Raw genomic sequence first — 15,871 nt, forward strand, 5'->3', positions numbered from 1 at the left:
AAAAATGAAATTTGACTAAGAAGTCAAATGTTTCTCTGTAAAAATATAATAATTTCTTTTAAATAATAATTTCTTTTAAATAAGCACACATTACTTTTAAAAATGAAATTCGTATCTAATGGAATTGTTTTAGTTGATTTTTTAGCTGGTTTAAAAAATGCTTTGTCAAATAATTAATCAGACATCAATTTCTTCCAAAATCTTTGCCTAATATCACCATTTTAATAAAGTAGCGACTTTGGGCCTGACAAAGTTATTGTGGTTCTTCCAAAATTGCTCTCGAATATATCAGGGTGTATTTGTTATAAAAATTATTTAAATTTTATATTAATTTAAAATCTCTTCTCAAATAAAACTTCATAGATAGATTATTTCAATAATTGACTTTAAAATGACTAATTTAATACTACGTGTATTACGTGTATTGCATAAGCTTAAAAAGAGAACCTATAATTATAAAATTTTTAATGATACAACTTTGATTTAAATAAGAGAGTTTTATTTTTTAAATAAGTCATGAAAAAATATTTATAAAAATTTGGAAGTTGGTGAGGAAAAATAATAGTTACTTTAATTGATTATAAAATATATTATAAAATAATATATAAATTAAATATGTATAAAATAATATAATGAATGTAAGGATTCCAACTCTGAATTTGAACGGCGAAATGGAAATACTAGAGGCATGGTATCGATAGCTATAGTTGTTTTTCCAGTTTGTCAATCCCGGATTAAATCTATCGAATGGAGGATGTAGGTTGTTTAAGAAGAGAGAATCCTTGTTTTCTTATGTGAGCTTACCTATGCTAGCCTACTTGCATATGTCGATGTCCTACGCTAGCCTACTTGTATATGTCGATGTCCATCTCGCTCCTCTATTTTCTTTCAGGCAAGTATCGTTAATTTCTTCATGCTCGTTTCAAGTTCGAAGTACCATTTGAACTAAAATATTTTGTACTTTTTTTTAAAAAAAAAAAAAAAAGGTGACAGTTATCACATGAATAAAAAAAAATTATCTCATTTTAATTGGGATGGTTTGATTATCTTCCTAATTTCGAATTTCAATATGAACAAAAATACTATTATTGTTTTTTTTCGTGGTTACTTGGTTAAGAAAAATTTATTTGATATTTGGATTTGGATTATTTGATTCTCCTCTTTGTTTATTTATTTTTTTTTAATATCATGATAATTATCTTTTAGCTATTTTTTAATTTTAATTTTGATGATTTCATTATCTTAATTTCAAGCTTTGATTTAAATCAATTTTTTTATTTCTTGATATTCCTTTCTTTTTTTAAAAAAAAAAAAAAATCTTTTTTACTGAAATTTTACTCTTACTTTTAAACCAAAATAATTATTTTTATTTTTTTAAAAAAATTCGTGATAATAATCTTTTTGTTAATTTTTTTAATTATTATTTGATTATCTTGTTAATTTCAAACTTTGATTTAAATTAATATTTTTTTAAACAAAATATTACGATAATTTTTCTCATTGAAAAAAGAGTGTTAAGTGATCTGATTATTCTCTTAATATAAATTAAACCAACGTATTATTATTTTTTCAAAACTTAATTTTTACAAAAATATATTTTTTCTATGCAGACAAAACCTGAAAACTTAATCTCTTTTGATTTGCAACAATCTTCTTCTTGATTTTAAACTTTATTTCAAATTTTTATGAATTGGTGTGTACTTACTGAATTTGAAAAGAGAAAAAACAAAAGAATAAAAGCATGTAAAAAATAGTCAAAATTACTATAAATCCTCAAACTCATTGGTGTGCATTTGCACAAATTAAAACGTGAGAAAATACTACAAAAGTGTTAAAACAATTACTCTCTTCTCTAGATTGCTTAAACTTTGAGAAATTTTTTGAACCTCAAAAGTGGATCAATAGGTGAATATGCTTGAGAAAAAATTGCTAAACTATATATATAAAAAAAAAAAATTACATTAAAATCATTGACGAAAACAAAGAAGTTAGAGAAAGTCCGTTAATAAAAAAAAAAGAAGAGAAGATACCCGATGAAAAATGAAATGTTGAAATTAACTACTTATAGAGAAAATGTGACGGTTTTTTTCTTTTTTTTTTTTTTTAAAGAAATTGATTTGTTTTGATTTTTTTTTTTACCTATATTTAACTTGAAGTTGATATTAGAGATAAAATGTGATTAAAAAAAAAATCGTGAATGAGAGATTAAGAGATAAAATATGATTGATTTAAAAAAAATATCATTTATTTATGGAGAATTAGAAATTATTAAAGATAAAATGTGATTATATATATATCATTGTGAATTAGAGATTAGAATATAACATGTGATTTCTAAATTTTTTTCTCTGATTTAAGGCGAAGTAGATATTAAAGAAAAAATAAGATTGTTCTAATGATTTAAATGTGAAATTATGTAAGACATCTCATTGACCAATAACTAAAAGAGGCAAAGGAAAAAATCATATGTTTCTCCTTAATAACTCATTTTAGATGGTATAGATTAAAAACCTATTTATAACATATCTAACTACTATTCGATCTTCTTTTAAAACAACTATTAAAAAAAAAAAAAAAAAAAATACTATTCAATCTAAAAAAATGGATTTAAATCTCAACCACTATCCTATTTTTATCAATAGTTTTGTCCTTTAACTGTCTTTTAATCTTATTTCTAAAATTTGTTTCTTCGACCATTTAATTTTTAGAATTTTTTTTCCAAGTACCTTAATTTGATCATCATTTTCAAAAACTATATTATTCTTGAACTTATTCCCTCAATCTCAAAACAAAAAAATTAATTAAATGAAAATAAATATAAAGAGGAAAACGAAGAGGGGATGTTTGTCCTCTATTTTTTCACCTAATATATGACTATAGTCAAACTGCAAAAATCGAACCGTTTCTAAAAACCGAAAACTCAGTGAAATCGAAAAATGTGGTTTTGAAGAAATTTTGAAACTGAATTAATTTGGTTCGGTTCGGTTTCACTTTTGAAAACCGAATTTAAAACCGAACCGAACCACATAGCTTTATTGAATTGCAGTTCGGTTCGATTCGGTTTGACCACCAAACCCATCCAATCGAACCGTTTCCACCCCTACCTTCAACATAGCTTTATTGAATTGCATAATGAACAACTTGTTATTAACAAAATAAAAAGATAAAGATATCAGAACGAAACCAAATACTAAGAGAGAGACCCGCTTAGAAAATTGAGACTGTAATTTAGTCTTAAAGAGCGAGTTAGCAAAATTAAACCAAAACAAAAAGAAAATAGAAGAAAAAGAAGAGGGATCTCCGATGAAAACTGGTCCCACTTAGTTATTTATGCAGAAAATTTAGATTTGGAATCATAATTTGATTTTTTTTAAAAAAAATATAAATTTGATTTTAAAATTTTAATTTAAATTTGTGATTTGTGATTTTTTTTAATGATACTAAAATCTACAAATTTATCAAATATCCAAAATTTAATCTACATATTTATCAAATATCCAAAATTTATATGTGAATGTTTTTTTTTTCAATGATATCAAAATCTACAAAATTATCAAAAATTCAAATTTATACATGAATGTATATAAATACATATATATATTTATACCAAAATCTACAAATGTATCAAATATTCAAAATTTACATGTGCATATATATATTTTTAGTGGTTTTAACGTAAGATTACATTATATAATCCTATAATCAATCATTAAAAGGAACAAAAGTATAATATATAAATACATTTTATTGAAAGTATTTGAAGAAAAAAAATGCTTAACCAAGAAGTAAATGAAATAACACTCTAAATACTTGATAAGACTTGCGTTATTGCAAGGGAATTTATACGAATGATCCATATTTAGGAGTTGACTCGAAATTTGGCCTCATTTTGTCTTCAATTTTTATTTTCATTTGTTCATATTCTTCCTTTTGTTTTCTTGCTTCCGCTCCTCTCTCCTTCGTCTTGTTCTTCATCAAACACACCCGTAACTTTTTTCAGGACAAAGAATAAAGAGGGAAAAAAAAAAGGCGACGTACATAGAAATCACCAGAGGAGAAAGAAGGAAATTGCACAAAGGATGGCGGAAACGAAAAAAGAAAAAGAAAAGCAGAAAAAAAAAAGTGCCGGAAAAGAGAGGAAATAAGAAGAAGAAAAAAGGGTTAAAGTGGTAAATACACAGCATGATGACATCAGCAAAAGACCAAATTTCATTTGTTTGTAAATGTGAGGCCAAAATTTAAGTGGAAAATCATATGTACAAATTCCTGTCATTGCAGGTGAAGTAATAGATTGTCTCTCAATAATCGGTTAACTATTAGGGGATTTTGGCCCAAGAAGTAGAATTGGTTGACTTTACTCCTTAATTATGGTCTATCTATATAAAAAGTCGTTTAGGAATTCTTAAACTCACCATGAATCCTACAACTAAAAAACATACTTATTAACTCTTTATAGTGAGTTTCACTATTAAACTATATCTAATAACTCTTTAGACTAACACTTTTTGCCACTTCCTAATTATCGATTTAATATTAATCAATTGGATTCAGGGTGAAAATAAAATTACATAAAGTAATAAAATATTGAAAATTAAAAAGATAAGTCAACTGATAAGATTTCTTAAACAAATCACTAACCTTTCTCAACAATTAGGGGATAACTTAATAGATAAGTTTCTACACCTATGTAGAAACTTGGAATCTATTTAAAGGAAAGGCAACCTATAGGGTTGCATGGGATTAGGTAAGCATCTTTATCTTTGTCTATGATTAAATATTCAAAGGCCAATTCAATTATTATATGTTGGTCTCATATTGAATTCATTATCATGTGACAGTGGGCTGACCATTATAAGCATTTAGCTAACTGTTTACTATTTATGTCTCGTTTGATAACTATTTTTGTTTTTGCTATGGACACTACTCTCACCTTCAAGTTTCTTCATTTGTTATCTACTTTTCATCAATGATTTAAAAAACCAAGCCAAAATTTGAGAACTAAAAAAGTAAGCTTTCAAAAAATTATTTTTGTTTTTGGAATTTGACTAAGAATTAAACCATTTTACTTAATAAATATGCAAATCATTGTAAAAAATGTAGATGAAATAGACTTAATTCTGAAAAACAAAAACAAAAAAAATCAAATGATTATCAAATGGGATCTTGATTTTTGGTTTTTAGTTTTTGAAAATTAAGCTAATAAACACAAATTCTACATCTAAATATTTTGTTTTATTAATTACTTTTTACAAATGTTTTAAGAAACTATGTCAAAATTTGAGAATTAAAAGAAAAGTAGTTTTTAAAGATATATATTTTTTGAATTTAATTAAGAAATCAACTAGCACTTAAAAAAGATGTAAATCATTATAAGAAATCGATAGAAAATAAGTTTAATTTTCAAAAATAAAAAAGCAAAATAGTTAAAAACGAAACATAACTTTCATATTTTGATTTTAGTGTATGGATACTTCAAAAAAACTTTATCGTTCTTGTGGGCTTTGTTGTTTGTCGTGTTGCCTAAAATTATCGATCACGATGGAAACGAACTAGTGACATAAAAATAGAAGTTTTCTTTTGTTTTTATTTATTTTTATTCTTATTTTACTTTTTAGCAATTTTAATTTTAACTTAACAATTTTCTAATTTGTTGAGTAAAAATGGACTAATAATTAAGGTTGACAACGAGATGGGGGCGGGACCGGGATGCACTCCCTGTCCCCATCCTAGTGGAGATTTATAATCCCCACCCTTGCCCCATTTTCCATATTGGGGAGTCGGGGTCGAGGAATCCCTGTTCAAAGATTGGGTCCCACGGGAAATTTTTTTATTGTTTATATTTTTATTTGTAATTAATTATTTATTTAAAATCAATTAAATTTTGGTATTTATATCCAAAATTTAAATATTTAATATAACAAAGTAGTATTATTATTATTTTATTTATAAATTAATAATTAAAAACATTTTAGATTTAATAAAAAGTTTAAGATAATTATATTATGAAATAAATTATTAAAGAAAAATATTCGGGACGGGTAGGGGTCGAGGATCTTTTTTTTTATCCCCGATTTGATCCCATCCCTGGTCAAACTGTTTGAGCAGGGATCCGATCCATGGTGATTTTTGCCAACTCTACTAATAACACAACAAACTCATTAACCCAACCACAACTTTTTAAATTTAAGAGACTAAGAAATGTCAATTTTAAAAAGGTCAAAAATAAAAAATTAAAGTTTTAATCGGATGGAAATATCAACCAAATGTCGATATTAATGGATATTTTTTTAAAAAATTATGAAATAAAAATTTTAATTCATAAAATCTTTTAAGATAAAATAGAAATGTGGATTAACTACGTATGTCAAACACATAAAAATTTCAATGAAAATATGGAGAGCAGGAAATTTAATTACATAGGAGCGCACGCAATGGACAGGTTGGGCCTCGCAATGTCGAGAAGCTTCCTAACCAAAATCCAAATTCTTACAACAAAGAAATCTCACTCTAAAACCAAATTCTCGTCGGCCTTCCGAGCTGGCGGGGCCGTTTTCACATAGCGTGTCGTTTCACATAAAGAAAAAAAATTCTAAATTCCCTCTTCAAAACCTGCTTCAATCATCTCTTCCATTACATTACATCGCCAATTTCTCTGGGTTGATTTCCGCTTGTGTGTAGTGATGTCGTACGATTATCTATTCAAGTACATCATCATCGGGGATACAGGTTCTGTTTGCTCAGAATCTTTGTTTTGATTATTTCTCTTCTGGGTTTGTTTTGAAATTGGGGTTTTTGTGTGGGTTACAGGTGTCGGCAAATCTTGCTTGCTATTGCAGTTCACGGACAAGAGGTTTCAGCCTGTGCACGATCTCACTATTGGCGTCGAGTTTGGTGCTCGAATGGTCACCATCGATGGCCGACCTATTAAGCTTCAGATATGGGATACTGTGAGTTTCACTTCTTATTGTGTTTGGCTTTGCAGATTTTAATTTCTTCATATATATAAGTGGCAGTATGGAATATGAGAAAGTAACATGAACTGGGAAGATTCTATAAATGATGAACAATTTAGATGATGAATGTTGGTTTGGTAAGTTTTTGTCTTCTGCTATGGGACTTCTGAGATCAATCTTTTGGATGTGAGACTTTTACCCTCTGGTTTCGTTGATAGGATCAGTGATGTGTGTGTGGTACCAAGAACTTTAAGTGATCCTAAGAAATCTCTTTGGAAACTGAATCGTATTCGTCGATGATCTTTTATTGATATTAATTGATTTCACGTTGGGTCGTGTTAGGATCATTTTTTTTGGGAGTGTTAGTTTTCTATCTTCAAGGCTACTAAATTAGGGACACATTTTTGGAGGCTTTAACAGATTGTGCAGGGCTATGGTGGAGGAGGTTTTATATCATCCTCCTTTTGAGATTGATTGATGGCTTTTTGGCACTCTGCTTTCTTCGCAGTCTTATGGAATTTTGACTTGCGAGGAATAGGAGGGGTTTTAGACATGTGTAGAGCTTTTGAGGAGATTTGGGCCAGGCTTGGTTGGATGCCTCCTCTTGTGTATAATCATTCCTTCTCAAGTGGATTATGAAGTATTTTCTTATTGAGAATATTTCTTGTTATCCTCTGGTCTATGCTAGCTTTATTGGTTATGAATTATGGGGGACAAGTTATCATCTAATGATATAAGGGCAAGAAAGAAAAAAGATGACCAACAGATTGGTCTGTTGCCTTGTATGTACTATTCCCAATATCAGAGGTAACTTTTTGTTGATATGAATGCCCTGAAAATGAAGATAAAGACCAAACGGAAGGCCTTAGATTTATTTCTCTATGTGTGGTGTGGTGGTTGGGCCTACCCACTCTAGGTCCATTCGAACTGGCCACTTTAATAAATTGCCCTTGATTTTGACTGGATTCAAAATAAATGGATGCCCATTCTTAGTCCACCGAGGAACTCTACAAACAGCCAGATTCCCAAAGGCTTGCTCCCTTGGCACCAATATGTTAGGGAGGGAGTTGGCCATGATAGAACCCAAGGACCCAAGATGTTCAGAATCTTGATTATTAGAGGGGTGGAAGCACATGATCTTCTGGCTAATAATAGCCCATTTCTAAGGCTCTTTACCAGACATCTTCTAAATTATGACATTTTTCTGACTCACCTTTTATACTGAGTAATTTTTATTGTTAGCCTAGTTATAAAACCAGGGGAGAATCTTGCAGACATGCAGATTTTCAAGCCACTCTTTATTATTCCCTAATGTAGGTTGAGATTGGCCAATTAACTGTGAGGGGATTAGAGTTAGCATATAATTGTTCCTCTCAATTGACCAACTGGAAGTTATATATGTATATATAATTTTTGGTATCTGTGAGTATCCGGGCCAGCTTACGCACCTCAACTAATCTTACGGGACAACCCGCCTAACCCTACAACATTTGGGTGTCAAGGAAACTTGTAGGAAATTAATTCCTAGGTAGGTGGCTACCATGGATTGAACCCTTGACCTCTTAATCATTTATTGAGACTATGTCTCCTATTTACTACTAAGCCAATCCATGATGGTTTAATTGGAATTTTTATAATGTCTGATACTTTTTTCTAGAAGATTTTTGGGCCCATATGTTCTTATTTTGAGTACAACAATTGTGGGTTATGGAATAGAACTTCAACCTCAAGGAAGGGAGTACATGTCTATTACTATTGAGTTAAAGCTCACTTTTCTTGTTAGAATTTGTTCTCGTGGATTACATATTTTCATTCTTATAATAAATGAATTTCCTTAGGAAGCAATGGATCTGTGAATAGCAATTTCAATGTTACAGTGATGTTTACTTTCACAACTTATCTGATTAAAGTTTTTCAAAATTATCTTAAAAATAAAAGTGGCAAGCCATTAGCATCTGTTTGGAAGCTCTTTAGAAAATAACCTTTGACTTTTGCTTCTAAAACAATTTTCAAGAACGGTCATTGTGTAATTCATGAAAATGAAAGGTGTACTCTTGAAATCATTATTCACTAGCCATGATTAAACAATTATCCAAATATAAATTTCCATGAATTTTTGTTCAAAAGAAAAAAAATGTATTTTTTTTTTCAAAACTGCTGTCAAACAGTCTCATATGTTTGCTAAACATCAGACAGTAGATTCTTTACCGGTAATGATGAAAATAGATGATGTTCTCCTTGTAGAAAACTCCTTTTCCTTTTGGGTAGATAAGGAAAGGACATTATACTTTATTGCAGGCTGGGCAAGAATCATTCAGATCAATTACAAGATCTTACTACAGAGGGGCAGCTGGTGCTCTTTTAGTTTATGACATTACCAGGTGAGTCTGATGGATGGATGGGATTAACTTTTCTTATTGTCTCAAAATTGTCTTTTCTTTCTAATTATTAGCTATATTTTATTGCACTGAATTTTGGGATGTTTGCTTTGCAACCTTCAGAGTTCAAATCTGTAAAGCTAGTTTTCTAATTCTTATGATTGACCAATATCTATTTACCATGTGGCTGCTCTTGGTAAAGATTGACAACCAATCTTCGCCAATATCCCCTTGCCATTGCAGTTGCATTTAGTTTTATTTTATTTTCAAATTGTTTCAAGAAATCTGAGATCACCCCATGATTTTGTTATCAGGAGGGAAACTTTCAACCACTTGGCAAGCTGGTTGGAAGATGCTCGGCAGCATGCAAATCCCAACATGTCGATTATGCTAGTAGGAAACAAGGCTGATCTTGCCCATCGAAGAGCTGTAAGCAAGGAAGAGGGAGAACAATTTGCAAAAGAAAATGGACTCTTATTCTTAGAGGCATCTGCTAGAACAGCACAAAATGTTGAGGAGGTCAATTTTGTTTTAACATGTGCTTCTTCTAAAAATGCAGACTGTGTTGTGGATCATCTTGATGTTTGATTTTACAGGCATTCATAAAGACTGCAGCTAAAATACTTCAAAATATTCAAGAAGGCGTCTTTGATGTATCCAATGAGGTATATTGGGTCTATCTTTTGTGGTAAAAATTTTAGATTATTGATTGTGAATGCTACCTACCCATTCTCCATTGTGATATTACTTATTTGACAAGTATCTGACATTATGGGGCATTCATATGACTGCAGTAGGTAATAGGTTGGTAGTACAAACTAGTGGCACTCGGACATGTGAAAAATTAGCAAAGGACCATAGTAGTGATTTGTCTAGAATATTAAAATTATAGGAGTTTTATGATAACTAATATTGTACATTAGATTCTTATCTCAAGAGATTAGGTAAATTTGTGCATAAGTTGGTGTGAACACCAATGAATAAAGGAAAAGTTAGGCATTTGTGGGACAAAATTTTCATTCTTTGCTGTTATTTTTGGGGGATGTGATTAGAGTGAAATAGAAGAGTTTCTTTAAGAGTTTGAGAGATCGATCTTAGGAGGAAGTGTGGTCTCTGATTAGCTGTAACGCTTTGGACAATATTGGCCAAGACATTTTGTAGTTATCCTCTAGATTTGGTCCTTTTTTGTGTGGTACTTCTGCATTGAGGATGTTTCATTTTGTTGGGCTGTTCTATATTCTTTCATTGAGAATATCTATTTCCATTTTTTCCGAGCTTAAACTACTGTTATCATAGTTTCTATTTTAAAAACATATTGCAACCATGAAGAACAAAAATTGAGTTTCACGATACAACTGTTTATATTGAATATTGCAGTCATCTGGGATCAAGGTCGGTTACGGGCGTCCTCAAGGGCCATCAGGGGCGAGAGATGGAACAGTTGCACAGAGAGGTGGATGCTGTGGCTAATTGTAAAACCAAAAGAAAGTACCGTGTATATGACGAAGAACCATTTTGTGCAAGTTGTTTTACTCTTGTGCAAACCGCGCCATGATTAAGTTTCTTGTGTATCCCCTTCTACAAGCATTGAATGTACAATGTACAGTGTCTGATCATATAACTCAGAATCTACTTTCCAAACTATTACTTTACTACTGATTCCCAAAGCAATGTCTTGACGATATTATGAAGTTTAGTTTGTACATTTGATTAGATCTTGTGTCCATTAATTTGTTCCATCCTTGGCCATTGAATTTGCCCAAAAAACTTACGTTTGCTTGTAGTTTTTAAGTTTTAAGCTTATGGTCGATATCATATATGAATCTGCTCCTTGCATTGGAAATTGATTGATGCTCAGACTCTCAAGCTTTCAATTTTTAGTTTATACAATTTTGTTTTAAGTTTCTTTTTTCAGAAAATAGGGGAAGATGTTATTTTTCTGCTCTTTTATCTAAAAAAGTTGCACACTATTTAGTATTAAAGTTTGTTTTACTCATATCAATGTACCTATAATATATCTTATATACTAAGTTATAAAAACCTTCTGAAATATGGTGGTTATGATAATTGCACTCTTAAATTAGCAGTAAAATTTGGTCTGTCTTTATAAATTTATGAGTAGAAATTGATTTTTTTTTTTTCAAAGTTGTTCCGTTCAATATGTGGGAGTTTGACCACAATAAAGCCCAAAACTTTGGCCTCCAGAGGCCCAGCCCATCCAAACGAATAAAATAGATAAAGTCAGCCCGTCCAACCTTTTATATATAATATATGGAGAATTATAAAATACAGAATTGATTTATTAAATGTGGAATGTGCTAAAGTTAAGTTGAAAGAGGGAGGGAAAATAAAAAAAAGAAGATAAAGTCAGAGCGGGAAGGGACAGGTGGGGTAGAAATTGAATTTCCCGCCCTAACATCAAATATTCTTCAATCAATTTTTCCAAAATTTTCCCTCCACTCCCTTTTTCCAATTTTTTATTTTCAAAATTTCACTTTCTCTTGTCTCTCTACCATTTTGAATGTCCAATTTTATTTTTCTTTAATTTTTTTTACCTTTTATAAATTGTGAACATATACTCAATAAAAAATAATTTTAAAAGATTTAATTTTTTTTTTGAAAATATAAAAACTAAAATTATATCATGAAAAGTGAATGGATTTAAATGGAACGAACCAAAACTACATAGACCAAAATGATACTCTAATACTAAATTTATCTTAAAAAGAAAAAACTGATAAGATGACATGACACATTTGCTAATTAGACTATACTTTTTTTATTTTTGTGTAAATGAGTTAAATTGTATATTTACCTAACCAATTAGAAATCAAATTCAAATCTTATAGACCGAATATATCCATTTCTTTAATTAATGAGGCCATTTTAGATAAGAGAATATAACAAACTAAAAAGGAACTTTAGATAATTTAATTTTTAGATTTTTTTTTTTTTTTTAAAAAAAAGCCATAAAAATGGTGAAGCTTCTTTGATACGGAGACCACGAAATAAACAACTACCCACGAATTTAAAAATTTTCGGTGAAATTTTGATAAAAAATTTAAATCACCCGCTAATTTTCAAAATCCCATCCCCAATTTCATCCTATAAAAGCCCTAGTTGCCCTCTCCTTCCTCCACCATAACAATAAGAAATCCCCAAATCCCGCCGGAACCCTAATTCTCTCTTCCAGTTTCCGACCATGCCTGCAATTCCTGACGAGCCTCTCCTCGCCTCTAATCCCGATCGCTTTTGCATGTTCCCAATTCACTATCCTGAAATCTGGAAGATGTACAAGAAAGCCGAAGCCTCCTTCTGGACTGCCGAGGAAGTCGATCTCTCACAAGACCTTCGCCATTGGGAATCCTTAACTGCCGACGAGAAACACTTCATCACTCACGTTCTCGCCTTCTTCGCTGCCTCTGATGGCATCGTTTTGGAGAATCTCGCTGGACGATTCATGAAAGAAGTCCAAGTCGCTGAAGCCAGAGCTTTCTATGGATTCCAAATTGCCATCGAGAATATCCACTCCGAGATGTACAGTCTTCTCCTAGAAACCTATATCAAAGATTCAAATGAGAAGAATCGGTTATTCCATGCTATTGAGACTGTCCCCTGCGTCAAGAAGAAGGCTGATTGGGCGTTGAAGTGGATCGACAGTACAGAATCTTTTGCTGAGCGTATTTTGGCATTCGCTTGTGTTGAGGGGATTTTCTTCTCAGGTAGTTTCTGTTCTATCTTCTGGTTGAAAAAACGTGGGTTAATGCCTGGATTAACGTTCTCAAATGAGTTGATTTCTCGAGATGAAGGGCTTCATTGTGATTTTGCTTGTTTGTTGTATTCATTGTTGAGGAAGAAACTGAGTGAGGAGCGATTGAGGGAGATTGTTATGGAGGCGGTGGATATAGAGAGGGAGTTTGTGTGTGACGCTTTGCCGGTAGCTCTCATCGGAATGAATGGAGATTTGATGAGCCAGTACATAGAATTTGTGGCAGATAGGTTGGTTGGAGAATTGGGGTATGAGAAAATCTATAATGTTCAAAATCCGTTTGATTGGATGGAGTTGATTTCGTTGCAGGGGAAGACTAATTTCTTTGAAAAAAGAGTTGGGGAATATCAAAAAGCATCTGTGATGTCGAGTCTGAATGGAAATGAGGGTATTCATGTGTTTAAGATGGATGAAGATTTCTGATAATTGAAGATGAAGATGAGTTCACTGTGTAGAGTAAAATTAGTGGGTTCTTCTTTTTCTTTGTTTCTTACCTGTAACTTAGTATTGAGGAATTAGATTTGATTATGTTTGTTTAATTTCTTCTTAGTTGAAAACGAAAGATAAAAGGGTTGGGTTTTATGTTTATGTTGAGTTTGGTGCTTGGATGGTCAACATCCATGGTGGATCTATTAAGCTTAAGATATGGGATAAATAACCATTTTATGTACAGTGTCTCATCATATAACTCAGAACTCTGCTTGCCAAACTATTGTCCATCCTTTGCCAACAAAATTTGGGTTGTTTAAGGTATTTCATATACCCTGCCTAATAGATGAAACATAAAGTATATTATAGCTTTGAAACCAAATGTTGTGCTATTTTGACTCTTTTTTTTTTTTTTTTTTTTTAAAAAAAAAATCTTTTAGGAATTAATGCACTTCAATCTTGTGGGGGAAAGGATATCCATTTTGTTAGAGGTCTTTTCTTATACTTTTGTGAAGGCCAGTTATCACTTTTTCTCTCTCAAAATCTCATTTTTTTATGTATGGAATGATGATGCCACTGCAATAAATTGCACCTTCAATATCGGTTGGTAAAAATGAGCACACGTATAATGACAGTTGGGGAAAAGAAACGGAAGGGCTACAATGTCAGCCAGGTTAAGTTCATTTTGTAATCTCTTGTCAACCTCTTTTTTTTAAACCCCTTTCCAATAGGGTTTTAGTCTCTCAGCCCATTCTAAAAAATGAGTACTCTCCCTTTCCTTTGATTTGTCCAGCATAAGTGATTTTAAAAGGGTGAAAATTGTCTTATATTGCTTTTAGAAAACTGATAAGTATCTAACTCTTTTGATATTAGATTCAACATTATATACCAATTTAGGTGATCAATCTAAGCTAATAATATGCATGAAATCAATATAAGCGAACTTAAACTAAGTGTTGAGCAAAAGTAAAAGGGATACAAGTGGAGCTTTTAATTTAATTCGTCCATAGGTATCCACATCTTTGAATTCCAAGAGAATGCTTAGCTCATAGAAAATTAATAAATACAAGAAGTAAAGAACAGAAGAACTAGTAGTGATCATTGAAACCGTTAAAACCAAATTGAATCGAAATTGAATGTGGTTCGGTTTTGTTTGATATATTTTCAAATCGAATTATTGTGGTTCGGTTTGGTTTTAAATTTGAAAACTGATGTGAAACCAAATCGAATCACTCTTTTAATAAATATATTAAAAAATATGAAAAAGCATAAAAAAAATAAAAACCATGAAATTGAACTGAACCGAATGGCTTATAATTTAGAAAATATAAAAAGGCAGAAAAAAAATATAAAAAGTAAAAAAAAAAAAACCGTGAAATCGAACAGTGAACATACACATTTCACACCCCTGAGAGAAACTCATATTATTACTACAAAACTCTTCAACTCGTCTCTCAATCTAGTTAGTCCACTCTTTCCAGATGAACAATAGCACTTGTGCTTCTTCTTCTGAATCAAGCACCCAAAAGAGATTTGCAAGATAAAAAGGATTGAAACATAAACACCTTAGAGTCTTCTTACGGTATTTGTAGGAATGTACAATTTATATGTAACTCAAAAGTGTACAATGTATATGAATGTACAATATACAATATCTCATCATGTAACTCAAAATTCTACTTCGCCAAAAAAATTGGTTTTTTTTTTTTTTACAAATGTCTCAATATTTGAATCAAAATAAAGTTAACTCAAACTTTTGAAAACTAACTCATTTTTTTACTTTTCGTTTATTCATCAGCGTAAACTTATCAGAATAGACTATTGTATCAATCGGATCTTGTGATCTCATTCTCACACTTTGCTCTTTTTTTTTTTTTTTCCTATTTCTCTTACAACTCGTTCTTATCTTCTGTTCTTCGTTTTCACTATTTGCATTTAAAAAAAAAAAAAAAAAAGCTGACAACAACAATTGCAAGATTGAAAATGAGGAAGCAAAGAGGGAGATCGGCGAATGCAAAGAGTGAGAATTAAGAGTTGAGAGCCCATCATAGGTGTACAATAAAATTGTTTCGTTAATTTTCACCGGCGATGATGCAAGCACGAGATTAAAAAAAAAAAAAGGGAATTTGTGACATATAGCAAAATTGTGACCAGAGGTTAGAAAAATAGCAAAATTCAAATTTATCTAGGGATAAAGTTTAAGAATATAAAATGGGGTAGATGGGAAAAACTTTTCAAAAATATGTGGGAATGGAAAGCATTGAAAAAAATATGGTAGTTTTTTTGGGAGGATAATCGTGTACCCGGTACATGATTAACTTTTAATCCAGTTAACACCAAAT

At 30.9% G+C, this 15,871-nt stretch overlaps 2 protein-coding genes across 2 annotated transcripts; both read left to right on the forward strand.

The window, feature by feature from the left end:
- Window positions 1–6,343: 6,343 nt before the first annotated feature.
- LOC120082911 (ras-related protein RABB1b) lies at window positions 6,344–11,044 on the forward strand. Its single transcript, XM_039038325.2, has 6 exons — window positions 6,344–6,726; window positions 6,808–6,947; window positions 9,252–9,334; window positions 9,646–9,850; window positions 9,928–9,996; window positions 10,709–11,044. Exons 1-6 carry the CDS (start codon window positions 6,681–6,683, stop codon window positions 10,799–10,801), a joined length of 636 nt encoding a protein of 211 aa, XP_038894253.1. The 5' UTR covers window positions 6,344–6,680; the 3' UTR covers window positions 10,802–11,044.
- A 1,302-nt stretch (window positions 11,045–12,346) lies between these two features.
- Window positions 12,347–13,809, forward strand: LOC150030128 (ribonucleoside-diphosphate reductase small chain). Its single transcript, XM_090310037.1, has one exon. It carries the CDS (start codon window positions 12,534–12,536, stop codon window positions 13,521–13,523), a length of 990 nt encoding a protein of 329 aa, XP_090166163.1. The 5' UTR covers window positions 12,347–12,533; the 3' UTR covers window positions 13,524–13,809.
- Window positions 13,810–15,871: the final 2,062 nt, after the last annotated feature.

The sequence above is a fragment of the Benincasa hispida genome, unplaced genomic scaffold, assembly GCF_027475165.1.
Source record: "Benincasa hispida cultivar pf3 unplaced genomic scaffold, pf3_genome.v1.1 HicScf542, whole genome shotgun sequence".
Lineage (NCBI taxonomy): Eukaryota > Viridiplantae > Streptophyta > Magnoliopsida > Cucurbitales > Cucurbitaceae > Benincasa > Benincasa hispida.

What these genes read in the sequence shown, in the direction of transcription:
- LOC120082911 (XM_039038325.2), top strand. Translation starts at nt 6,681, where the DNA reads ATGTCGTACGATTATCTATTCAAGTACATCATCATCGGGGATACAG. An exon ending in CATCATCATCGGGGATACAG is followed by an intron (nt 6,727 to 6,807) that starts GTTCTGTTTGCT and finishes TGTGGGTTACAG; the next exon opens with GTGTCGGCAAATCTTGCTTG. An exon ending in TCTTTGATGTATCCAATGAG is followed by an intron (nt 9,997 to 10,708) that starts GTATATTGGGTC and finishes TGAATATTGCAG; the next exon opens with TCATCTGGGATCAAGGTCGG.
- LOC150030128 (XM_090310037.1), top strand. Translation starts at nt 12,534, where the DNA reads ATGCCTGCAATTCCTGACGAGCCTCTCCTCGCCTCTAATCCCGATCGC.